At 37.5% G+C, this 27,910-nt stretch overlaps 1 protein-coding gene across 3 annotated transcripts in view; it reads left to right on the plus strand.

Moving 5' to 3' along the window:
* The window catches only part of CCDC42 (coiled-coil domain containing 42), a 58,798-nt gene extending 32,977 nt beyond the window's left edge, over positions 1-25,821 (plus strand). The window contains exons 1-8 of one of the 3 annotated variants that reach the window (XM_051995716.1): positions 9,347-9,500; positions 14,841-14,965; positions 16,233-16,338; positions 16,839-16,943; positions 21,018-21,215; positions 23,387-23,608; positions 24,215-24,376; positions 25,563-25,821. In XM_051995716.1, coding sequence (XP_051851676.1) covers positions 14,883-14,965; positions 16,233-16,338; positions 16,839-16,943; positions 21,018-21,215; positions 23,387-23,608; positions 24,215-24,376; positions 25,563-25,655 — 969 coding nt within the window. In that variant the 5' untranslated portion in view covers positions 9,347-9,500; positions 14,841-14,882 and the 3' untranslated portion in view covers positions 25,656-25,821. Of the gene's footprint in view, positions 1-9,346; positions 9,501-14,635; positions 14,966-16,232; positions 16,339-16,838; positions 16,944-21,017; positions 21,216-23,386; positions 23,609-24,214; positions 24,377-25,562 lie in introns of those variants that run through there. The other 2 variants (XM_051995715.1, XM_051995717.1) reach the window with 2 other exon arrangements.
* The last annotated feature ends 2,089 nt before the right edge of the window (positions 25,822-27,910 follow it).

A 27,910-nucleotide genomic window follows, 5' to 3' on the forward strand; every position in this document is an offset into this window, starting at 1 on the left:
GCAATAATCTACAACATGTGGTAAACAGTTGTGTGGTTGGAATACTTTAGCTGCAAAGGAGATGCTTGGTTTTTTTGCTTTTTTTTTTTCTTAACTCTGCTGGTAAGGTCATTGTGATTACAAAATTCATTATAGTTCCCTCACCTGCATTGAGGCTTTTTATTGCCCTAGTAACATTGTCCTACCCACATTAATAGGATCTATCCTGTTCCATGAGGAGACAGTAGCTAATGTGTCCCCAAACTTGCTGCCCCAGAGGGACCTGTGTTTTTCCTCTCTCCCCTTCTATATCTCTCTCTTTCTCTATAATGACTCTGAAACCTCAAATATGGAAATATTTTATTTTCAGGCTAAACAAATTGCTGAAGTCTGGGTAACTGTGGAAGTTAAATCATTTCTTCCCCAGAATTTGTATCATGTTATGTTAATAAAAAGGATCATTTTAGTGCATAAAGAATTGTGATTTTTGTTAGGAGGGTTTGCCCCAGGTTTCAGCTGTCTGCCTCATTTCCTCACCTATAAAATGAACTAGAGAAGAAAATGGCAAACCACTCTAGTAACTCTGCCAAGAAAATCCCAAAGGGGATTACAAAAAGTAAGACACAACAATAAAAGGGTAGCCCCAAAATTTCACACAAACATGGATCAGGTTGAGCATAAGAACAAGGAGCTTAAAACTATGGTTGTCAAGTTGTGTAATGAAACACATCTAAAGTGATCTGATGCTTATCTTCTAGCTTTATATGTACAGCAGACCAAGGGCCTTCTCCTAACTGCACTACTCATTACTGCTTTATATATTCTATCCTAAGACAGGCTTCTCCTTTCCACTCTTCACAAGAAGATTGGCAAATACTTAACACCATTAGCAATATCCACAGAAGAGTGGTACATGCTCTGTATTATCTTAAAACTATTGGGCTTCATGGGTACAAGAGTGTTTTATCAAGTGCATCAGGGAAACCCAGATTCATGGACTGTCCTCCACAATAATAAGAATGAAATCATCCTCCACCCAATCAGATAAAAAGTGTGGATGGGGTGGAGAAACTACAAATTGAAGGAACTTGGAGATCTTTTCCCTCTTTATCTGCTCAATAGTCCCACAGTCTTTGCTTATTTGGGAAATAGTTACAAACTTATGATTCTTTTTTTTTATTTTAATTTTATTTTATTTAATAATAACTTTGTATTGACAGAATCCATGCCAGGGTAATTTTTTACAACATTATCCCTTGCACTCGCTTATGTTTCGTTTTTTTCCCCTCCCTCCCTCCACCCCCTCCCCTAGATGGCAAGCAGTCCTATATATGTTAAATATGTTGCAGTATATCCTAGATACAATACATATTTGCAGAACCGAACAGTTCTCCTGTTGCACAGGGAGAATTGGATTCAGAAGGTAAAAATAACTCGGGAAGAAAATCAAAAATGCAAATAGTTCACATTCGTTTCCCAGTGTTCCTTCTTTGGGTGTAGCTGTTTCTGTCCATCATTTATCCATTGAAACTCAGTTAGGTCTCTTTGTCATAGAAATCCACTTCCATCAGAATATATCCTCATACAATATTGTTGTCGAAGTGTATAATGATCTCCTGGTTCTGCTCATCTCACTTAGCATCAGTCCATGTAGGTCTCTCCAAGCCTCTCTGTATTCATCCTGCTGGTCATTCCTTACAGAGCAATAACATTCCATAACATTCATATACCACAATTTACCCAGCCATTCTCCAATTGATGGGCATCCATTCATTTTCCAGTTTCTAGCCACTACAAACAGGGCTGTTACAAACATTTTGGCACATACAGGTCCCTTTCCCTTTTTTAGTATCTCTTTGGGGTATAAGCCCAATAGAAACATTGCTGGATCAAAGGGTATGCACATTTTGATAACTTTTTGGGCATAATTCCAGATTGCTCTCCAGAATGGTTGGATTCGTTCACAACTCCACCAACAATGCATCAGTGTCCCAGTTTTCCCGCATCCCTTCCAACATTCATCATTATTTTTTCCTGTCATCTTAGCCAATCTGACAGGTGTGTAGTGATATCTCAGAGTTGTCTTAATTTGCATTTCTCTGATCAATAATGATTTGGAACACCTTTTCATATGGGTAGAAATAATGGTTTCAGTTTCATCATCTGAAAATTGTCTGTTCATGTCCTTTGATCATTTATCAATTGGAGAATGGCTTGATTTTTTATAAATTTGAGTCAGTTCTCTATATATTTTGGAAATGAGGCCTTTATCAGAACCTTTAATTGTAAAGATGTTTTCCCAGTTTGTTGCTTCCCTACTAATCTTGTTTGCATTAGTTCTGTTTGTACAAAGGCTTTTTAATTTGATATAATCAAAATTTTCTATTTTGTGATCAGTAATGGTCTCTAGTTCATCTTTGGTCACAAATTTCTTTCTCCTCCACAAGTCTGAGAGATAAACTATCCTATGTTCTTCTAATTTAATTATAATCTCGTTCTTTATGCCTAGGTCATGGACCCATTTTGATCTTGTCTTGGTATATGGTGTTAAGTGTGGGTCCTTGCCTAATTTCTGCCATACTAATTTCCAGTTATCCTAGCAGTTTTTATCAAATAATGAAATCTTATCCCAAAAGTTAGAATTTTTGGGTTTGTCAAACACTAGATTACTATAGTTGACTATTCTGTCTTGTGAACCTAGCCTTTTCCACTGATCAACTAATCTATTTCTTAGCCAATACCAAATGGTTTTGGTGACTGCTGCTTTATAATATAATTTTAGATCAGGTACAGCTATACCACCTTCATTTGATTTTTTTTTCATTAATTCCCTTGAGATTCTCGACTTTTTATTGTTCCATGTGAATTTTGTTGTTATTTTTTCTAAATCATAAAAATATTTTCTTGGAAGTCTGATTGGTATAGCACTAAATAAATAGATTAGTTTAGGGAGTATTGTCATCTTTATTATATTCGCTTGGTCTATCGAAGAGCACTTAATATTTTTCCAATTATTTAAGTCTGACTTTATTTGTGTGGAAACTTTTTTGTAATTTTGCTCAAATAATTCCTGACTTTCCTTTGGTAAGTAGATTCCCAAATATTTTATGCTATCAACAGTTATTTTGAATGGAATTTCTCTTTGTATCTCTTGCTCTTGGATTTTGTTGGTGGTGTATAAAAATGTTGAGGATTTATGGGGATTTATTTTGTATCCTGCTACTTTGCTAAAATTATGAATTATTAATATAGTGGTTGACAAACCCAAAGACACCAGTTTCTGGGATAAGAATGCATTATTTGACAAAAATTGCTGGGAAAATTGGAAATCAGTATGGCAGAAACTAGGCATTGACCCACACTTAACACCGTACACCAAGATAAGGTCAAAATGGGTTCATGATCTAGGCATAAAGAATGAGATGATAAATAAATTGGAAGAGCATAGGATAGTTTACCTGTCAGACCTGTGGAAGAGGGAGGAATTTATGACCAAAGAAGAACTAGAGATCACTATTGACCACAACATAGAAAATTTTGATTATATCAAACTGAAAAGTTTTTGTACAAACAAAACAAATGCAAACAAGATTAGAAGGGAAAAAATAAACTGGGAAAACATTTTTACAATCAAAGGTTCTGATAAAGGCCTCATTTCCAAAATATATAGAGAATTGACCCTAATCTATAAGAAATCAAACCATTCTCCAATTGATAAATGGTCAAAGGATATGAACAGACAATTCTCAGATGAAGAAATTGAAACTATTTATAGACATATGAAAATATGCTCCAAATCATTATTAATCAGAGAAATGCAAATTAAGACAACTCTGAGATACCACTACACACCTGTCAGATTGGCTAGAATGACAGGGAAAGATAATGGGGAATGTTGGAGGGGATGTGGGAAAACAGGGACACTGATACATTGTTGGTGGAATTGTGAACACATCCAGCCATTCTGGAGAGCAATTTGGAACTATGCTCAAAAAGTTATCAAGCTGTGCATACCCTTTGATCCAGCAGTGTTTCTACTGGGCTTATACCCCAAAGAGATACTAAAGAAAGGAAAGGGACCTGTATATGCCAAAATGTTTGTGGCAGCCCTGTTTGTAGTGGCTAGAAGCTGGAAAATGAAAGGATGCCCATCAATTGGAGAATGGTTGAGTAAATTGTGGTATATGAACGTTATGGAATATTATTGTTCTGTAAGGAACGACCAGCAGGATGAATACAGACAGGACTGGCGAGACTTACATGAACTGATGCTGAGTGAAATGAGCAGAACCAGGAGATCATTATATACCTCAACAATGATACTGTTTGAGGATGTATTCTAATGGAAGTGGACCTCTTCGATAAAGACAGCCTTAATTGATCAAAGATGGACAGAAGCAGCTACACCCAGAGAAAGAACACTGGAAATGAATATAAACTGCTTGCATTTATGTTTTTCCTCCCGGGTTGTTTATACCTTCTGAATCCAATTCTCCCTGTGCAACAAGAAAACTGTTTGGTTCTGCACACATATATTGTATCTAGGATATACTGCAACCCATTCAACATGTAAAGGACTCTTGCCATCTTGGGGAAGGGGTGGAGGGAGGGAGGGGTAAAATCGGAACAGAAATGAATGCAAGGTATAATGCTGTAAAAATTACCCTGGCATGCGTTCTATCAATAAAAAATTATTAAAAATAAATAAATAGCTTTTTGGTAGAATCTCTGGGGTTCTCTAGGTATACCATCATATCATTTGCAAAGAGTGATAGTTTGGTTTCCTCATTGCCTACTCTAATTCCTTTAATCTCTTTCTCGACTCTTATTGCAGAGGCTAGTGTTTCTAATACAATATTGAATAATAATGGTGATAGTGGGCAACCTTGCTTCACTCCAGATCTTACTGGGAAAGGTTCCAGTTTTTCCCCATTGCATATGATGCTTACTGAAGGTTTTAAATATATGCTCCTGACTATTTTAAAGAAAAGTCCTTTTATTCCTATGCTCTCAAGGGTTTTTATTAGGAATGGCTGTTGGATTTTATCAAATGCTTTTTCTACATCTATTGAGATGATCATATGGTTTTTGTTTGTTTGGTTATTGATATAGTCAATTATGTTAATAGTTTTCCTAATATTGAACCAGCCCTGCATTCCTGGTATAAATCCTACTTGGTCATAGTGTATTATCCTGGGGATGATTTTCTGTAGTCTTTTTGCTAATATTTTATTTAAGATTTTAGCATCAATATTCATTAGGGAGATTGGTCTATAATTTTCTTTCTCTGTTTTCAGCCTACCTGGTTTAGGTATCAGTACCATGTCTGTATCATAAAAGGAGTTTGCTAGGACTCCTTCAATCCCTACTTTTTCAAATAGTTTATTTAGCATTGGAGTTAATTGTTCTTTAAATGTTTGGTAGAATTCACATGTAAATCCATCTGGTCCTGGGGATTTTTTCTTAGGGAGTTGATTGATAGTTTGTTCTATTTCTTTTTCTGAGATGGGACTGTTTAGGATATTTACTTCTTCCTCTGTTAGTTTGGGCAAGCTATATTTTTGGAGGTATTCTTCTATTTCATTTAAGTTGTTGAATTTATTGGCGTAAAGTTGGGCAAAGTAACTCCTAATTATTGCTCTAATTTCCTCTTCGTTAGTGGCGAGTTCTCCCTTTTCATTTTTAAGACTAACAATTTGATTTTCCTCTTTCCTTTTTTTAATCAGATTTACTAAGGGTTTGTCTATTTTGTTGGTTTTTTCATAGAACCAACTCTTAGTTTTATTAATTAATTCAATAGTTTTTTTTACTTTCAATTTTATTGATCTCTCCTTTTATTTTTAGAATTTCAAGTTTAGTGTTTGACTGGGGGGTTTTAATTTGTTCCTTTTCTAGCATTTTTAGTTGCAAGGCCAATTCATTGACCTTCTCTTTCTCTATTTTATACAAATAGGCCTCTAGAGATATGAGATTTCCCCTTGTACCGCTTTGGCTGCATCCCATACATTTTGGTATGATGTCTCATTATTATCGTTTTCTTGGATGAAGTTATTAATTATGTCTATAATTTGCTGTTTCACCCAATCATTCTTTAGTATGAGATTATTTAGTTTCCAATTATTTTTTGGTCTACTTTCCCGTGGCTTTTTATTGAATGTAATTTTCAATGCATCGTGGTCTGAAAAGGATGCATTTACTATTTCTGCCTTACTGCATTTGAGTTTGAGGTTTTTATGTCCTAATATATGGTCAATTTTTGTATAAATTCCATGAACTGCTGAAAAGAAGGTGTACTCCTTTCTGTCCCCATTACATTTTCTCCAGAGATCTATCATATCTAATTTTTCTAGTATTCTATTTATCTCTTTGACTTCTTTCTTATTTATTTTGTGGTTTGATTTATCTAATTCTGAGAGTGCAAGGTTGAGATCTCCCACTATTATAGTTTTACTGTCTATTTCTTCTTGCAGCTCTCTTAATTTCTCTTTTAAGAATTTAGATGCTACACCACTTGGTGCATATATGTTTAATATAGATACTGCTTCATTATTCATTCTACCCTTTAGCAAGATATAGTGCCCTTCCTTATCTCTTTTGATTAGATCAATTTTTGCTTTAGCTTGATCTGAGATCAGGATGGCTACCCCCGCTTTTTTGACTTCAGCTGAAGCATAGGAGATTTTGCTCCAATCTTTTACCTTTAACCTGCATGTATCTCCCTGCTTCAGGTGTGTTTCCTGTAAACAACATATTGTAGGATTCTGGTTTTTAATCCATTCTGCTAACTGCTTCCTTTTTATGGAGGAGTTTACCCCGTTCACATTTATGGTTAAAATGACCAATTCTGTATTACTTGCCATCTTGTTAACCCCGGTTTATGCTTTTCTCCCTTCTTACCCCCTTGTCCCCCTTCCCAGTATTAAGCTTGTGAGCACCACTTGCTTCTCACAGCCCTCCCTTTTTTAGTATCCCTCCCCCCCCCTTAGAGTTCCTCCTCCTATCTTACCCTTTTCCCTCCCAGTTTCTGTATTCCCTTCCTCTTAGCTTATTCCTTCCCTTTTCACTTTTCCCTTCTCACTTTTCAATGAGGTGGGAGAAGTTTCACCATAGATTGAATATGTCTAAAATTTTTCTCTTAAAGGCAATTCTGAAGGCAGTAAGATACCCACTATATTCATCCCCCTCCATTCTTTCTCTCAGATATAATAGGTTTCCTTTGCCTCTTCATGAGATGTAGTACCCCCACTTTACCCTTTTTCTGGTACAATGTCCTTTCCACATCTAGTTTCTAGAACAAGGTATATCTGTATTCGTTATACATCTTTATAGCCAAAATATAGTTCTCAAGATTAATCTTTACCTTTTTAGATTTCTCTTGAGTTCTGTACTTGTAGATCAAACTTTTTGTTAAGTTCTGGCTTTTTCATCAAAAATAGGTGAAATTTGCTTACTTCGTTGAATGTCCATCTTCTTCCCTGGAAAAAGATGCTCATTCTCACTGGGTAAGTTATTTTTGGTTGCATACCAAGTTCCTTAGCCTTTCGGAATATCATATTCCAGGCCCTTCGATCCTTTAATGTGGATACTGCCAGATCCTGGGTGATCCTTATTGTGGCTCTTCGATACTTGAATTGGGTTTTTCTAGCTGCTTGAAGTATTTTTTCCTTCGTCTGAGGGTTCTGGCATTTGGCCACTATATTTCTTGGTGTTTTGATTTTAGGATCCCTTTCAGTAGGGGATCGATGAATTGTTTCAATGTCTATTTTACCCTCTGTTTCTATGACTTCTGGGCAGTTCTCTTTGATAATTTCCTGGAAAATAGTGTTCTAGGCTCTTTTTTTCATCATACTTTTCTGGGAGTCCGATGATTCTCAGGTTGTCTCTCCTGGATCTGTTTTCCAGGTCTGTTGTCTTCCCCAGAAGGTATTTCACATTCTTTTCCATTGTTTGATTTTTTTGGATTTGCTTGACTGATTCTTCTTGTCTCCTCGAGTCATTCAATTCCATTTGTTCAACCCTGATTTTCAGTGAAGTATTTTCTTCACTCACTTTTTTAAGATCTTTTTCTAATTGTCCAATTGAGTTCTTTTGTTCTGTGGAATTTTTTTCCATTTCACCAATTTTGTTTTCCAGTTCACCAATCCTATTTTTCAAGGATTTGATTTCTTTATCCACTCTCTCTTTAACTGAGTGGGATGACTTCTCCAGACTCTTTTGCCAAGCCTCCCTCTCCCTTTGCCAAGTCTCCCTCTCCCTTTGCCAAGCCTCCCTCTCCTTTTGCAGAGCCTCCCTCTCCTTTTCCTATTTTTCTTCTAGCTCCCTTGTGAGAGCCTTTTTAATTTCCTCCATGAGATTCCTCTGTGCTGAGGAACATATGATCTCCTCCTTTGGGGATTCAGCTGGGGACTGTTTGTTTTTAGTCTCCTCAGGATTTGGAGTCTGCTCTTTATCTGTATAGAAGCTGTCAAGGGTTAAAGTCTTTTTCAGTTTCTTGCTCATTCTGTCTAATAATCAAAGACAAACTATCAAAGAAACAGAAGAAAAAAACCCTTGAATGGAGGCTGCTTTCTTTGGGGGAGGAGCAGGATAGCCGTGAGGCACTGGCCCTACTGTGCTGCGCCTGCGCTCTGAGATCCGAGAGCGTGCTGAGATACTGTGGGGGAGGGGTAGCCAGGTCCCGAGAGACTCCAGCTGTTTGGGGTTGTATTCTTCACCCTCGGTGTTTTTAGCTTCTCTGCTGGGCTGCTGACTTGTTGCCAGAGCAAAGTATCTAATCCTGTAGCAAAGCTCTCCCTGCAGAGACTGCTGCGATCACGCCCCACCCCCTCTCCGCTCTGCTCGGCTCTGAGCCGCCTTCAGTGCTCTCGCTGCAGCTGCTGCCCACAGCCTGCTTCCGATCTAATAACCATCCCCGCCCTCGCACAAAAACAGACCTTTCTTGACGAGTCTCAAGGATGGTTTCTCTTGGTAACTAATTGTATGTTTTTTTTTCAGTCGAGCATTAATTCAGAGGCATGAAATGAAATGGATAGTGAGACAAAAACACGGAGGTTACACAATTGTGTGCCTCCTCTCTGCCATCTTGGCCGGAAGTCCCAAACTTATGATTCTTAATGGCTTTCCCATTGCCCACAAAATTTAGGAATATTGCATTACCAATACAAATCCACCTTCCCATTATGTTTTAAGAGGAGAGGGAGCTTATACTGCTCTAAATTTGGGTACTATTTTGAATTGAATTAAGGCTACCTCATTCCCAAATATTTCTAAAGGAAACTTTTTTATTTGTGCCATTGTACTTGTATATAGTACTACTTCTTACAATCAGACTATTCCAAATTGTGTTTTTCTTGATAGAAATGGCACAACAGTTGACGTTTTTAATGGGAGCCTTTGCGGTGATGGCTACCACCCAGCAAGTACTCCAGGCCCTCTCAAACTTGCTGCAAAAAGAGAGTCCTCCCTGACTGAAGATCCCCTAGAATTGGTAACCCTTGGGCAGTTTTGTGGGTGGCAATAAGGTATATTCCTCATTATCCTTCAGCTTGTATGATGTCTTTGGAATTGCTTATTTAACTCACTTGTATGAGTGTCCATACATACCACAGAGAGTTCAATCATACCATAGGATTCATAGGGAGAAAGTTCACTAGAAACTTGAGAGCCTACTGGCATGAATGTCAAAAAAAGAGGAAAGATCTTTTCCATTGGGAATGTATTATCTGGAACCCTATAAAACAACATGGGAATGGAATCAAATTCCTTTGTTCCCCTATTCTATATTTAGGGATTAGAACAGACAAGAAATGTCTGGAGATTGAAAGGTTGGCTTAGACTAAAAATGAGTTTACCAATTCCTTTCAAATTGAGATAGATTCATTAGCCCAGATGGTCCTATAAAGTCACATATTTCTAGATCTCCACATTGCCTCATAGGTAGTAACAAGTCACATTGTTCTTAAATCAATTGATAAAAACCAGCCTTTATAAAATTCAATAAGCCTTAGATCCTTCTTACAATTATTTTCTGCACTCAGTCTGGAAGTTTAACCTCAGGGCCTTCTCTCCTCCTCGAAGCCACAGTTAGGGCTGTACTCGGTTTTAACAGTCTGACATATATATGTGTATACACACACACACACACACACACACACACACAGAGAGAGAGAGAGAGAGAGAGAGAGAGAGAGAGACAGACAGACAGAGAGACAGAGAAAGAGAGAGAGAAAGAAAGAAGGGGGAAGGAGAGAAAAAGAGAGAATTGTTTATATGTTGTATCCTCCATTATTTAAGCCTCTTGAAATCATGCACTAAATTTTGCTTTCCCTTGTATTCCCAGAACTTGACATACTGGCTGACACAAAGTAAGTGCTTAATAAATATTGTTAACTGACTGACATGTTGGGTTCGCAGTATTCCACATTCATGATAGTCTTCTCTCAAAATAACACTCATCACCACCAATATATTTACTTTTATTTAGTTCAAAAGGAAGACATTTAATAAGATATCATACTTAAAAGATTTGCAATGTGACATTGTCCCTATAGGTGTTATCTATTAAGATATACATGTCATTAATTGGGAAAATGAGCATGCATGTGGATCATACATAACTGGTCCCTTCTAGGGGATACATCCAAAAGGATAAATCCTACTTCTAATGTTATAATACTTTGATGCCCTTGTTGATATTGTCAAATTATTCTCACTGGGCTTGCTCCCTTCTGAGCATAACATCTCTAATGGTAGAGTTCTCCAGAGGTCTTGCTAGTCTTCTTGCATAATTTCTGTTGCTCTGCAGGTTTCAGGGTTTCTCTGCCGGAATTTGCTTCCTCTTACTATTTTGAGATTGTCTCTTCAGAGCCAGACTAGCTTCAGTTTCTTATAGTCTAATGGCTACAGTCTATTCCTGAGACAGGGGGCACCATATCCAATTAACAAAAATCCAGGCAGTGTTTCTGAGTAGAGAGATTAAAACCTTTTGTTAGATGACCAGCCTAGATGGTGATTAGGAAGAAGCAGTACAGATAACTGAATATTACAGAGGTACCCTATATCAGAAGTGATCAAGAAGTGATCTAAGGAGAAACTACAATAAGTCATGTTTCCAACTCAAGATTACACATTTGATCCATGAGCAAATGACCAGGGCAAGGAACTGAGGCACAGCCAGGATTATGTAATCAAACACCTAAATCAGAATAGGACCTTAGCATTGCCACTCTAACCCAGAAAAGGTAATGCAACCTTGAACTCAGCCTCTAGCAGCATGGGATCCAGCATTATCACTCCAGTCTATAAGAAGGGATCTTAGAACAAGATTCCAGAAGCAGAGCTGCAATGCAGCTACTCTGACTTAAATCAGGACATCAGCTAAAGTGAGGTGAGGATATGCAACTCCACAGCAGTTCTGCCAGATGTGCACAACCCCTAGACCTAATACAAAGTCCCAATTTGAGAAATAAGACTAGAAGACTAGAAAACAGAAACAAACAACTATTATAATTTCAGGGATGATTAAGACATAAACTGAAAAGGGAACAACTCTAGCACATATATAATCAAAGCCTTTAAAAAAATTAATCACAAGATCAGTTAGGATTCCTGTAATAAATGAAATAAGAGTCAAAGAAAAAAGGTTAAAATGATAATATAAGTGAAATGAAAGTGCTAAAGGAAAGATTGGGGGTGGGGGGAGAGGAGGGAATGAGAACTATAGAGGGAAAATTCAAAACGTTAACAGCTTAACAAAAGAAATAAACAACTTGATTCAAATTATAATTTGAACCAAAAATTAGAATGGACTGTGAGAAAACAAGATAACAGTCTGACAGATTTACGCTCCAAATAAATATAAAATTTAGATATAAAACATCATCATAAACAACTTACCTTTCAGATCTATGGGTATAGGAGATTTCATGACTAACAAGTATATCATGCAAATTTAGAGTATAATTCCAGTGAGTAGCACACAGCAACATGAAATAGGTCAAGATAATTTATTTGTACTCATAGCCAAGTGCATCATAGCTAAGTATTGATAGGTGAATTCAATTGGGGATTGAATTACATTCCATTTCTCTTACCCACCAAGTTCCATGGGGCAGCATGCTAAGAAGCTAGTCACTACTAGATAGGCCTTCTGGTCAAAGCCTTCAAGATATTAGGAGCCCAGGTGATGTAAGATTTTTGGACACAGTGTGTGTCATGACAATTGTCACAACTTTGATGGGGTGATGGGGTCTGGGAACATGGACTAGTAGCAAAAGGAGTATCTCTAAAGATTAACCATGATTAACTCAGGATGAGAAAGGAGCAATCAGCTATACGCTAAGAATTGAGAATTTCAGCAGCTGGTTTTAACTAGGAACAGCTAAGCTTTAAGAATATCAGTATCATGTAACAGGAACCAGGGTTGGAAGAACAGGATCATAGACTCCTCATAAGTAATACAGAAGGAAAAAAAGTGATAGGGAAGGTAACACAAAATAAAGTGGGAATTTATTATTATATAAAATTAAAGATTTTGTACAAATAATTTTAATGTAGTAAAAATTAGAAAAGAAACAGGTGACTGGGAGAGAAATCTTTCCAACATTGTCAGATAAAGGTCATTTCCAAAATATATAAGGAATGATTCAAATTTATAAGACTATGAACCATTCCTCCAAAATAAATGGTCATAGAATATGAAAAAAGTTTCTAACAGAAAAAAAATCTAAGCTATCAACAAAAATATTTTAAAGTGTTCTAAAACACTAAATTAAAGAATTGCAAATTAAGGCAACTGAGTTTCTGCCTCATATTTATCAGACTGGAAAAGATGACAAAAGAGGAAAATGACAAATATTGGAGGAGCTATAGGAAAATAGGTAGTGTAGTGCACTATTGATGGAACTACAATACAATTTGAAATGATGCTCAGAAAATTATCCAATTGTCTATATACTTTGGCCCAACAATGCCATTGATAGGCTATACCTCAAAGAGATCAGAAAAAGAAGAAAAAAACTCACTTGAGCAAACATTTATAATAACCTTTTAATGGGAACCAAAAATTGGAAACTAAGAATGTCAACCCAGTGGGGAAAGCTAAAGCAATTATGGCATTTGAATGTAATATAATAGTAATGTGCCATAAGAAATGATTACTGCTGTTGGAGTTGTGGATTGGTACAACCATGTTGGAAAGTATTTTGGAACTATTCCCCCAAAATTACTCTTGGGGCATAGACCTAGAAACAGTATGCTCTTTAACTTAGAGATACTGGTATGGGTCTATGCTCCAAAGACATCAAAGGAAAAGGAAAAGAATTTATATGTGCAAAAATATTTATAGCGATTCTGTTTGTAATGGTAAAGAACTGTAAACTAAAGATGTGACCATTAATTGGAGAGTGGCTGAACAAATTATGGTATATAATTGTAATGGAATACTATTGTATTCCAGTAATATGCAGTAAGAAATTAAGAAATTGTGCTTTTGGAAAACCTTGGGAAGACTTCTATGAACTGATACAGATTGAAGTGAACAGAACCATAAAAATAATTTACACTAAAACATCAAAATTATAAAAATAAACTATTTTGAAAGACTTCAGAATTCTGATCAACTATGATTTCAGAACATCAATCATAATGGAATGCTACCCCACCTTCTGATAGAGAGTTGATGGACTAATATGCAGAAAAACAGGATTTTTTTCCCCCTTGACTAAGCTTTTTTGTTACAACGTTTTCTTTTTCTTCTTTTTTTTCCCCTGAGACATAGAAAATGGGAGAGAGAAAAAAGCCTGATAATGTTAAATTTTACTTAAAGATCTTTTAGAGATAACTATTTAATTAGTTAACTATTTAACTTAGGATCCCAATAACCATACATTCTCAAGTCCTCTCTGGCCTAGCTACAAAAAAAAAATGAGTCAGAACAGAAGGAAACAGTGTTCTCTACCCACTTAACACAAATTGTTGCTTTTATTATTCATAACTGCCAAGAGCAAAGCCTGAATTTGTGCCTGTATTTTGGCCAGAAAAACCTTCTTTCCTCCTATGCATTTATAAATATATTCACAATGTATATAAAGTAGATATTTACATGGTAATTTTGGTAGAAGAGAGACTAGTAGCTAGGGTGGGGGGGGAGGGGAGAGAGGGAGTGGTGGAAATCAAGAAATGTTTTATATAGGAGGAAGCTGAATTTTGAAGGAAAGTAGCGATTCTAAGAGGGTGAAGACAAGGATTAAGAACTGCTCCACTCTAGAAAAGAGATTATACAGGGACCACTCTATTCCCCTTTCCCAGCAGCAAGCATTTCTAGATCTCAAGTCACTTGATGATTATTCAGGCTTGCTTGTGGGAATATAGGGCTAAAACCAGTTACCAAGGATAAGAGAGCATTCTCTCATTGCCTTTTTACACAACCTTGGTTATTATCATTCCAACTTCCCAACAGTTCAAAGAAGGATCAGGAGAGGAAAGGGGGGGCCAAAGCAGGACAGAAATAACTTAAAGAGAGAAGGTAGAATCTGAATTGGCTAAGGGCAGGAGTAAAGGGTCAAAGAATAAGGGAGACAGATTCCATCTACCACCACACAGAACCATGGCTGTTGGTTGTTACTAAGCAACCTCTTCCTTCCTGAGCCACCTCCCCATCCCCAGTATCTTCTGACTGAGGATCAAGGATCTAGAGCCTACCAGAGTAGGCTGTCAACTGTTTTGGGGCTCCTTTAACTGATTTTCTAAAAAAAAATCACTTATTGCACACTTTTATAAACTGAATTGGGAAGGTTTAGAAACAAAAGTCCCGTAGCTAAGCAGAAAATTTTCATTTTTCTGCTTTTGGATTTATCCCATAGATTATAACTGAGGATTGTTCTAGACCCCGAGCAGAAGCAATCATGAGTCTGGGAATCATGGAAGAGGAAGACCTGGCAGAGTACTTCCGCTTGCAGTATGGGGAACGGCTGCTGGAATTACTAATGTAAGTCACAGACAACTGTCCCAAACTTAGTATCCCTGGTTCTTGATATACCTCATCACCTCCAAGAAGATGGTGTCCCAGGCATCCCCAGCAGATGATCTGTGTTAGTAGAATGAACTTGAAAGTACAAGTCAGGAGAAATTCTAGTCATGACTCCATTGATTATTATCTATATAGAAATTTCTTGGATATCAGATTTCTCATTTGTAAAATAAAAATAAAATCTGCCCATGTTGGCACTTTTTCTTCCCTTTCGCATTTCTCTTTTTTAAAAAATTATATTTTTATGTTAAACAGTTATTGATAAAACATATTTTATATGCAAATAAGATTGTGAAGTTATGAACTTCTATTATATACATTTTGTTTTTCAAAAGTATCTCTTACATTTAACTAGGTAGTAATGAAATTGTTCTGTTTGTGTTCCTTTGTGAATATCTTATTTTCTTTTGTGTATTTTAAATGTTTTATTAATGTTATTTTTTCTTTCTTTTTAGTTTTCTATCACTCTTACTATGTACTAACCCCTTCCTTTCCAAATAAAAACCCTCTCATGATAAGCATGTAGTACAGAAAGAGGAATAAACATATGGTCCATGTCTGAAATTATGTGTCTTAACCTTCCTTCCTTTCTTTGCCAAGGAGGGAAGTCTCATCATCAGATTTCTGAAATCATGAGACTAATTACTGGATTGATTAGTGTTATGAAGTCTTTCAAGGTTGTTTTTCTTTACATCATTATAGTCAGAATGTGAATGATTCTCCTGGTTCTGTTCATCGTGCATTCATACAAGTCTTTCCTGATGGGTAGAAAGCATTTTGTGATGGTAAAAAAAAAAAAAAAAAAATCAAAACTCCTTACAGAAATATAAATGTTATTATAATTCCCTACCCTCTCCCCACATACTAATCTCTTCTTTCCATCTTTGTCTTTTTGTCTTTGTCTCTTTTTCTCTCTCTATTGTTGTCTGCCTGTCTGTCTTTCTGTCTGTCTGTCTCTATCTAAAACACACACACACACACATCACTTTTTGCTCTTTCTTCATGAACTTCAGACATCATTCTGAGAGCATCCCCTGCTCTATTTCTTGGGCTGATCTGGTGGGAAGGATAAGGATGACTGCCCCTTCCCATAAGAGTGAGGGTAGCTGACTTTCAGAATTATTATCCCATCAGGATTTTTCACCTTTCCTACAATGTGTGTCACTTAGTGGCCATCAGGCTCATCAGTTGCAGTCATACTTTACTTCTGGTACCTTTGCCACAGGAAGTTCCCATCAACAGAGGAGCAGTCACCATCTCCATCCATCAGGCTCCTAGAGAAAAAAAAGGAGGCAAAAGTGATGCATCAAGCCATGGAGGAAAAAAAGGAGGTAAAAGGATGCTGAGAGAGGGAACAGTGAGGACTCAGGAGAAGGAAACAAAGAGAGTGCCTCTGACTGAGGAGGCAAAAGGGCAATGCCTAGGGAAGAGTACAGTTCTACAATCTAACTTTGTGAGGGGAGGGTAGACTAGATATAGAAAAGAAAAGAGGAAACATTTTTGAAATGGGCCCAGATTCCACTGGGGTGGGAGACAGAAGCCCTCAACTATGGGAGTCTTCATCTATTCACTCCATGAAAGAAAAGAAGGGAGCTTTTTGCCTCTGCTCTTCCCCTGCCCCTCATCCAGAATACTGACAAATCCTCATAGCTTTATATTGATCCTGATTTAGAAGGTTAATGCTCAATGGTGGGAATTGATAGTTTAAGACTATACAAGGAGACAACTACTGAGTCTGCAAGAATTGTGTGGGACATTGAACCCTTAGAGAGCACACAGCCATAAGTCCTAAGCAGTAAGTTCTGCTGACTTTTTTCATATGGTCCTGTAGACATTTAAAAGGAGAATGGAGGCCCTGAATCTACGCTGGGAAGAACTTGGAGTCAAGGAGGCACAACTAAAGGCTCATATAAAGAAGTTTGAACAATTTATACAGGTATGGAAAAGAATCCGAATAGCTACAAACCCCCCTACTCCATATACAATCAGTCATTACCTCGACCCTCTGCCCAAAAACCCAGCATGGCTACTATCTTGTGCCTCTAGAATAAAACATATGCTACCTGACACTGGCATTCAAAGCTATATACCACCTGACTGCAGCTTACTTTTCTAAGTTTATTTCACAATACAGTCCTTAAATAAGTTCTGTTCCAAACATATTGTTATGAACTTCTGACATCATTCCAAAGCTTCCCTTGCCCCATTTCTTCTGCTGATCTGGTAGGAAGGATGTGGATATTTGGCCTTTGCTATGTTCACATTATTATCCCTAATGCGGAGGAGAAAACTGAATTTGAAAAACACTGACTTAAGAACAAATTATTTCAAATCTCTTTCTCCTCTTAAATTAGAGGTTTGGACTAGATGGTATGCTTATCAAGTCTGCAGAGGAGGCAAAAATACACCAGATGACAAATAAAGGAATTAGGATCTAAAGTGATGCTGACAAACTAGAAAACAATATGGTATGTTGGAAAGAGGGAGATATGAAGTAGGAGGAATCAGAAGGCCTTTGTCCCAATCCTGTTGCTTATTCCTTGTAAGACCATAGGAGAGATTCCTAGCCCATTTGAAGGATTCGGTTTCTCATCTTTAAAATGAGGAGGCTGGACTAGATGGCTTCTAACATCCCTTTCAGCTCTAAGTCTTTGATATGAATGTAATCCTCCTTTAAAATCAATGAAGATTGGAGGTCTGCCTTTGGCAGCATTGGAGGACAGATCCTTCATCTGCTTTCTTCTGGTTCCAGGAGAGTTGATAGAATTTTCTCCAGTTAGGGGAGACAGAGATTTTGACTTTGAAAATAGATATTTGCAGTGGGTAGAAAATTCGTTGAGAGCCAAGACTTTTTTGATGCATGATCAAGCCACAGACCAAGTGAGTCCTCTGGCCAGATCTAAAGAAAGTCAGAGGGCCAGAGGCATTAAAAGGGGACAACAAATAAAGATGGTTCTTGGTACTATCAGAGAGTAATTACTATTGCTGCTTACTGAGATTCCTTTGGAATTCTAGTAGTGTGATTCCTGGACCAGAGATCTATTTCTTCCTATATGCTTCCCTGTATTCCTTGTTATTCCTTATCCTAGCAAAATACAGGGTAAGGAGGGAAAAGGGAAGCCCTTTCTAGCTGCAGTTTAAGTGGCAAACATTTAGAACTGATAGCTCTTGAAGCAGGACTTTTGGTTTTTCATTTTGATATGCTTGAAACTATATTGAGACCAAATAGCTATTGAATTTGTGTCAGATATATTTGAATGTATACATTGGAAATGAGAGGGAGCAAATCCAGAAAAGAAGGAGATCCAGTTATGTAAACTCAATTTGCAGATGTAAATTTGTACAGATGTACATTTTATAAATGTAAATTAGCTGGAGTTTTAGAGCCACACAATTAATAGAAATGAAGATTTATTTGAAATAGGGGGAAGATAAAATAATCCCTGGAAAAATACTCCAAGTAAATACAAGGCAGTATTGGTACAGAAAGTAAGTGAAAAACTTGAAGTGAGTAGCTGGGTTTTTTTTGTTTTTTGTTTTTTAGTTCTGTTTTAATATGCTTCTCTGGAATTGAGTATATACTGTGTCTAAAAGGAAAGCCACATCCTAGGAGAGTAAGTTGCTAGGGAAACTTCCCCCTCCCCCCCACAAAGGTGGGAATGAGTTCCTCAAACTTGTGCAGGTAAAGTTCTAAGCTCAGAATTCTTGAAGAGTTTGGCCTACCTAGTTCATTAATGCCACTTTATGGCCTGACTATGACCTGTGTTCATGTGTTTCTCTTAGAGTAATGTAATCATTTCCCATTATTGGCCAAGGTGGTATAGGGTGATCTAGACTCTGGTGCATCTTTGTGCTCATGGATAGTTCATTTGTTTTATCTTTGTACCTAACAGTGAATGGCACATACTAGGCAGCTAATAAATTGTTGTTGAATAATAGAAGAGGATATTAACAATTACAGTTTTTAGACCATTTAGAAACGTTGATTTATGTGGGGATTTTCTTCTTTTAAATATAATATATAGATAGTTCTCTCTGGGAAAAAGCAGGTTTCTCGAGGAGGTTTTCTGGAGGCAGCCTTAGTTGCAGTTGAAAGTAATAATCACTTCAAAAAGCAGCCAGGTGATAAAAGTTCAGATCTTTTATATCCTCCAATATAGCCCGGTTAGCTTAGAGGCCTATCTCTCTGCTTGGTTCCAAGAGCTCCCTCCGAATGTCTTCAAATCCAAAGGTTTGTCCTTCAGTCCTCCAGCCAACCAAGTGGAAAATGGAATAGAACTTTCTTGCCTCGGAGAGAGGGCTTCTGCCTCTCAATCTCCAATATAGCCTCAATAGCTTTTCCTAGAGGCCTTTCTCTCTCCTTGGTTCTAAGAGCTCTTGCAGCTTTGTCTGCCTCTGCTTTCTTCAGCTCCACTCCCCGTGTAATTCAGCTGAAATCTGTCTGAGAGCTTCTATCTGTTTCTTATATATGATAGAGAGGAATTATGGGATACCAGAGAGAGGGATTATGGGTTTCTTCCCAGAGTGCTCTCTGGCCCTAAGAGCTCCAAGGGAGGTGTGAATTCAGATATTTCATACTAAACCCTGAAATCTCCCAAATGTGTGAACTCCAATGAGTAAAGGTGTGAACACAAGCATTGTATCAATTAGTTCTACTTAGTATCTTGTTTCAAGATGAGTTAACACTAGGATTCCAACAGATTGACTCTAAATTAATACTCTAAATTTGAGATTTTTATCTAGTAACCAATGATGACCTTATTGAGAGGAAGTTAATCATAACAATCTTTCATAAAACATTTCTATAAATGAAAACAAAAGAGATAATAGGAGTTTGACGTGGAATGAATGAATCTGGCTGAGTTTGCCTCAGCTTATATACTCTATTATAATTACATTATCATAGGTGTGAATCTTGTAGGTATCAATCTTGTAGAACTATATTAAGTACTAAGTATATATACTGAACTAGAGAACTATTAATCACCATGCTAAACTAGATAACTATTATATTTATCAATTCCACTAAGATAGCACCTTGTAAGAATCCAAGGATTCTTGAAACAAATTTCAAGTACAAAGTTCTGGCCCATAACATCGTCTTACTTGACAGAAAAGGAAATGAAGGTCAAGAGATAGAAAGTTACTAGCCTGAGGTCACATAGTCAGTAAATAGCAACAAGAATAGCAAACACAGTACTTAAGATTCAAGTCTGTCAAGTATTACCTGTACTTTTTCCATGATCTTGTCTACCTAGCCTATCCCCAATGAGAAGGGTGCTCTACCCACAGAAATTTCCCAAACTACTTTTTAACATAATTAACTCACAAACACACATTTTCCATGATAACATCTAACGAACCAGTCTGAGGTCCCTCATTCCATAATGATTTGGAGCAAGATGATCTTAGGGTACCTTGCCCTTCTTTGCACCTCTCTTTTGTGAAAGGAAGGGTTTGGATTAAATGGTCTCTAAATAGCTCTAAACTTCCTTCCCAGCTCTAAAATTCTAAGTTCTAAGAAAGTTGATAGAACTTCTCAAACTTGTTGTGCCTCAAATTCCCTTTAAAGGTGTTCTGTAAAACCCAAATGATGGATAGCAGTATTGTATTATCTGTCTTCAGAGAGCACTCTTCTATAGAGAAGTAGTCCCCCTCCAGTCCTGGCTAGGCAAACAAGGTCTCAGGGAGGAATTTTAGTATCAGGGATCCACTCCATATAATGGAGATCATAGAAATCAGGTTCAATGTCAAGGATTCTTCATCTCTGAACATATTCAAGGAAAGGCTGGAGTGCTACCTATCAGGAGTAAGCTATAGAAAACAAGGGGAAGACCCTTATATCAAGCAGAAAATTGGACTAGCTAACCCAAAGGGAGTGTCTTCTAGTTCTAATATTCTAATAACTCCCACACTGTGCCCCTTGCTAGGCCAGCCACAGGAGCAAGACAAGGCTGCTTGACTGATGCCCTCTCTGCTCCCCACATGTCCTTCTGGGGCCTTCCTCTAGGAAAATGACCAGAAAAGAATTCGAGCTCTGAAGAAAGCCAGCAAAGAGAGAGAATTGAAGAGAATGAGGGTGAAAGAACTGGCGAGGGCTAAGCATGAGATGGCTGCCCTGAGACAGGAACATCAGAGAGTCAATGCCAAATTGCAGGATTACTCTATATTCCAAAAATACTTGGAGAAAGTGGTAGAGAACTCGGAGGTAAGTGAGCTAATTTAGGTGTTCCTCAGGTTGAAGGGGAGAAGGGGCAGAGGGAGAAAATGAATAGCAAGTTGTAGCTGATCTTCCTTCCATCTGATCAGCCTCTCACACTAGGAATAGGCTCCAATCCTGAGGTCAGATGTCCCCAAGATTATAAGTACCTTTGGCTTCTTACTATCTCAGGTAAAAAATTTTGGCTCTCTCTCCCCATCTTTATTCTGTAACTTAAGTTACTCCTTAAGACCTTAAATGGGACTTTGAGAAGCAAGGGAAACTTAGGCCACAAATGGAGATGAAGGCAGCATTTGACAGGAACATACATTCCCAATATATGCATATTTATTTAAATATATAAACATTTATCATTGTTCTAATATATTAATTACATTATAGAACATATTTTAAAATATAAATTTTTAAAATAATGCATAAGAAACTGGAATTCTCACACCAGAGACTGAATTATAATATAAGCATTCCTTCTCTTGCAAAAAAAAAAAAATCTAAGGTTTTTTAAAAATTATAATCCACTTTATAAAAATTAGTTTTTGAGGAAAATAACTATTTATACTCAGATCAATATGACACTGAATACTAGAGAATACTAAAGTAGTTTCTCTTCTAAAATTTCTTCCTAATGCCCAAAATTCTAACATAAGCATTATATTCAAAGAATGTTCATTCTGAATAAGTCCTTAAAGTCTATCTGTTTCAATCAGATGTCCAGACTGTGTTGTGGACTTGTCCAAAGTAATAAAGCTAACAAATGACAGAGCTAAAGCTAAGCATTCAGTCTCTTGATTTTAGCACCTATAAGCACCTTATATTATTTATAAGATCATTGGGAAGAGGAAAGAATATAGACTTTCACTCTATTTCTAAAATCCTGTGACAGAGACAAAGCAAAAATATTTCCTAAGTATTTATTATATGCCAAGCCCCATGCTAAGAATTAGGGGTACAAATACAGGTTTATCTCAAAAAGCTTACATTTTAATAGGAGAAAGAGATTATACTATAAAAAGGGAAGCTGGACTGGAGGGAAAACCAGGGAAGCTTACTCTTGTAGAGGCATGGTTTGGATTAGGTGACTCAGAAATAATTTTGGGATTTGGTTCTTGGCAAGATAAAATGAGAAATGGATTTGGGATTAGTAATCCCTCAGATTGGTTCCACTCAAAGATGAGAGTGGGAGTGGAGAAGAAATGAAGATGATGGCCAGAGTCTAAGTTGTTATACTCTTGTGCATTGACAGTACCCCACCTGGAGCCTCTCCGCTGAAAGGACTGAGGATTCTCCTTTTTTCCCCCTCAAACTAATCATGCCCCTTGCCTGGGTAGTGAGTTGGACCTATCACAGAAGGCTCCAATCAACACAAAAGAACACAGGTTAGGTTATCATATACTTTTAGTGTATGTACAAGTTCAGATTCTTCCTCTTATTCTCCTCTCTCCTCTACCTCATTCACATTATCTCCTGCTAATTTAACAGTATTTTTATTATCTTCATATTAGAAAGTGAGAAACTTGAAACTGAGAGTGAAATGACTGCAAGATTATAGAGCTAGTAGTCATCAGTGCCAAATTTGGGTTTTCTGACTGTGTTTTCCTCACTTTCATAATGTTAACAGCTGATAACAGTATTGTTAACAGCTTCATCCAAAGTCATTTCCATATTCCAAAATTAGTGGGAAAGTGGGAAAGTGAGGTAGGAGAATCTGGACTTGTATATACACTTAAAGTATATGATAACCTGATCTGTAGCCCTTCTGTATTGGTCAGAGCCCTCTAACAGTGAGTCCAATCTACTCCCTAGGCAGGGCCATGATTTACTCAAGAGAAAAAAATGGAGAACATCAGTCTATCAACTTAGAGCCTCCAGAAAGGGTCCAGCTCACCACCTAGGCAGAGATATGATTAACCTGATGGTAAAAAAAATTCTCAGTCTTCTCAGCTTAAAGGCTGTAGGCCAGGTACCCTCAGTGACCCAAATATGGGACTAGATATAATGATTAAAGATAAACTAGAATCCCCTTTTCATTCCCCATCTTTTCAAGGTGAGATGGTATTCACTGTGGTTCTTAATGGATCTGCCGACTTTGGAGAAGTATGTTGTTATTTATTCTCAAACAAGACCAATAGATGGGTCTGTTTCCTTCCAACCTGATATAGTTTGAGGAGATCCATGAGGTTATTGGACGTTACAAGACATTGGTGAGCATGCACCATGACCTGATGCAGTCAGCCCAAGAGGGGCAGGAGAAAATTGACAAAGCCAAAGCCCGGCTTACCCGCTATGTGGAAGAAAAGGATGATGAGGTTCTACAGCACAACAATGAGCTCGCCAGGTTGCAGATGCGCTATGACCGTGCCCGTAGCGATGTCATTATTTGGGTAAGAAATCCATAATTATTCAAGATTTTCAGAGTTAGAAGAGAGTTCATTTTATCTCATTTTATAAAAGAGGAAACAGAGGTCCATAGGAGAGAAATGATACCCAATATCACATAGTTAATAAGTAGAAGTGCTAGAATTTGAACCCAGGGCTTCTAGTTCTAAACCCACTGCTCTTTCCATTATGCCATACTACTGAGGGTGTTTCCCACTCCTTATATTCTTGAATTTGGCCTACCCTGATTGGAACAAAATCATTCCAACTTCCAAGGAGAAGGAAGATACAGATCTCATTCTACTCCCAGTAAAATCAGGTAATGGTGGCAGTTGTTGGCCACCTCCTGGCCTTGATCTGCACCCTGTTCTGTGCCAAGGGAGTGAATGAGGGAGATGAAGTCATTCATCTTGCTTTAAGCTCGGATATCCCAGACAGAATGAGGTCTTTCCTTTCCCAAGGAACATAAAGGAGCCCAAAGAGGAGATTTACTGAGTCCTGCCTGGTGGTAGCAGGGAATTATCTGAGGATTAGACAAGTCTTGCTACTTCATAGGTTGTCAGCATTCGTTGATCACCTTCCTCATTATCCCTCCTCCTCTCTATTTCCAGGAATCTCGATGGGCCCATATCCAGAACACAGCTGCCCAGAAAACTCTCCTTTTGGGCACCATCAAAATGGCAACCTTGAACCTCTTCCAAATTGTGAGCAAGCAGCTAAAGGAGACTACCACAGAAGTGCCTGTGGATGATACCCACAAACAACTAGACATGGTAGGAAGAGAAGGACAGTCCTTTACAGGTTATCAAAGGGTTTCTGATGATAGGGTCATGGGACTTCCTTAAGCAACAAAAAATGGCTCATCATGAACATTTGGGATAATTCAGAGTTCCTAATTTAGTAGTCCCAGAAGAGATAAGGAAAGGGTGAGTATTTGCAGCATCATGATAAACACACTTTTTATTATTTCCTACCTTCTTAACACCCTAAGCTCAGGATGATGTTGATTGTGTCTAGAAATCCATAAGCCCAACTCACAGAGCCTCCACAGCCTGAGATTTCTGGTCACATGTTTCTAGAAACAATCTCTGTTGCACCCATCAGAGCTAAATACATATTTATTTATTTATGATCTGATCCAGAGAAAAGCTGATGCCTGCCTCCCTTCTTTGCTGGGTTGGGGATGACAGGTATGGAACATTGCTTATATGGTGTCAGACTTGGTTATACTTTTAAAATTAAGACTAATTATTCTCATAAAATCATAATCCCAAAATTAGAGCTGGTAGAGACACAATGTTTTGTTTTTAGTATAGATCTTTGACCTTGATCAAAAGTGTAAGTAAATGCAAGAAATCAAGAGAGACTTAAACCCCTTTAAGATAGAAAGTTAATCCTTAAAAAGTACTGCCTCAGTATCTCAAAGTTTCAGTCACATTGATCGATAACTATTCTATTCTAATAAATAAAATAGGATTTTTGTGCATTTGCTTTGTGACAACCATTATAGCTGCTCAGAGACTTTTTAAAAAACATCATCTTAAAGAAAAAAAAAATCATCTTTCTATATGTAATTAGCTGTGTTCTGAATAACTGGCTCTAATAATTGTAACCAGTTAAGTAACAATTATTGTAATTCATTTTAATTTCATCCTTTTATTAATCTTTTCCAAGCTGCTCATTCAACTAAAGAAGAGTTAGGATGTTTTGAAGCAGTGGAACCTACATCTCTCCTCTCATACATGGCATTAATTAGAATCTGAGAACCTGACATTAATTAGTTAGAACCAGACAACTTGACTAACTTATTGATTAGAAGCTAAAGAAATTTGATTTATTCTAAACTATGGAAAGGTGATCCATATGGAATTGGGGCAGCTTTGTATTGGTAGGTGTTTTACAACAGAGAAACCTGCCACAGGCCAAAAAAACTTACTCTTTCTTCCCTTGTTTCCTCAGATCCAGGAGTTCATCCAAGACCTATCAGATATCTGGGCAGAAGTTAAGAAGAAGGACCCAACACTAACCCAAACAACCTTCCCATATAAGTAATAGAAAAGGAAGCAACAGTTCCCAGCTGTTCAGGGTCAGTACACTAAAGTGCTTTCAGCATTTCAATGGTCACTCATCCCCCACGGTTTTACTGAATAATAACCATCCCTCCCTCAGACTCCACTAAATGTGATTCCAAGAGACATTAAATTCTAAAAAGACACAATTTCTAGTTTTTTGTTTGTAGTTTCTTCATTATAGGAAGGTGGGTGGGAGGGAATGAGAAGATAGCATCCAAGATGGGAAGGTTGGATTTAGATTTTAGTGGGGGAAAGATTTCAAAAAGATCAAAAGCAATATAGATAAGGCCCCATGATCTGAGGTACTAAAAGGGAGAAATGGCTCAAGATAACTGGGAAACTTCCCAACATGAAATACTTAGACTACAATCACATATGATTTCTGTGGGGAGAAAAAAGTGGAGGAATCAAAGGAAACCAATGTATCTGTACAAGGAGTAGCTACTTTAACTTCAAACTCAAAAGGATCTGGATAAAATATAGAAGACAAGAGCAAATAGCCTAGAATAAATAAAGTAGATAAGAAAAACCCTGTCAGAATCAGCAGAGGACTCTGAAAAATATTAAGAATAACAAAATGGGCTGTTTTGTTTTTTTCCTTTTCAAGGCAAAAAAAAAAAAATGGAATATGTCTATTGTTTGCATGAAAGGAGGTGTGGAGAGTGTGTTATTTCCTTTCCCCCTACCCAGCTCAATTAATACAGTCACAGAATACAGTTCCTTTATGAAATATAAAAACTGCTCTGGTCTAGAGGGGAGCAGGGCAACGTGTGGGACTTAAAGAGAGATCAGTCTTTGTCTCAACTGCTACCCAGTCTTAATCATTGGATGGCTGTGGCTTTAGTCAAACAAACAGACTTGTTGAAAACTTTAGCTTATAAGACTAAGGTCCCCCAGTGCATCCAGGGCCATCTCCAGTTGTCCTGATCCATATCTGGCCATTGGACCCAGATGGCTCTGGAGGGGAAAGTGAGGCAGGTGACCTTGCACAGCCCTCCTTCATTAAATCCAATTCGGGTACATGTCATGGCATTCTCTCCCTGATGTCATGGCTCTCTTTTAAAATGAAGGACAAACAACAATAACTTAAACAGAAGAAGTTGGGTGGGAATAGTGGTGGCAGCTTGCTAGACATTGGGAGAAGTAACAAATTTCAATAAGATAGAATCCTTGCCCCAGAAATCTTAAACTCTAATTTAGAGTCAAAACCAGGAATTTTTGCATCTGGGACAAGCACCATAAACTATTCTTAGGGCTAGTCTGCAAAGCAGCCTTTTAAGGAAAAGAAAGGGAGAAAGGGACACAGATACCAAACTTATACAGGGACACTTAAGATGCTCTTGGTGAAGCGCTGATTATATACTCACCCACATTCTGAGGAAACATCTTGTAGCTTTGTAAATTATCTTTGCCTATGTACTAAATAAGAAGAAGTTGTTTATAATTGGCATCCAAGAAGCTTGAGCAAGGATATAAAGAGACAAATAACTCAGTACTCTTTTTGAGAAAAGAGATGAAAGAAACCTAGCTATAAATGCCCTTAGAAATCAAACTGAGGCCTCAGAGACAAATCCAATAGTTGGACAGACTGTTAGAGCTGAAAGACACTCTGTTATTAAACCTCCTTATTTTACAAAGCAGGAGATAGAGACCCAAAGTTAGTGTCAGATCAGTAACTAGAACCCAGTTCTCTGATTTAATCAACATTCTTTCAGCTAGATTGCTGAACTCTGTCCTCTCCAGGAAAGCCCTAGAAATTCAATGACTTATATCAAAATACCAATCACATACTGATGGAACGAAACAAAATATAACATAATTCATGTAAAAGAACAAAATTAAAACTATACAGGGAAACTGTTATGCCACAGTTCTCTTTAACTGTCCTGACTCAGTTTCCTTGTACAAGTTTCCCTTGTCTCAGTCTTCCTAATTACTCCCCTAAGCTGTAAATCTCCCTCTGGTCCATGAAGGCTGAGGACCAATTAGTCTAAGGTTATAAATTGTTAGCCCAAGCAAGATAAACAAGAGAGTAGACTTCCTGATTATCTTCTGTCCTTGAAAAGTTACAACATCCCTCTAAAATATTCCAAGATAGTTCACTAACATCTTTATCTCTGGGTATTCAGACATCCTGTCTCTGGGTTCCTTTTTGATTCATAGCCTTTTCCAGCTGGGCTTTCCCTCTTCTTTGTCCCAAAAGGTATATAAAGGTTAGAGATTCTCCATTCATTT

Source organism: Antechinus flavipes, chromosome 4, assembly GCF_016432865.1.
Source record: "Antechinus flavipes isolate AdamAnt ecotype Samford, QLD, Australia chromosome 4, AdamAnt_v2, whole genome shotgun sequence".
Lineage (NCBI taxonomy): Eukaryota > Metazoa > Chordata > Mammalia > Dasyuromorphia > Dasyuridae > Antechinus > Antechinus flavipes.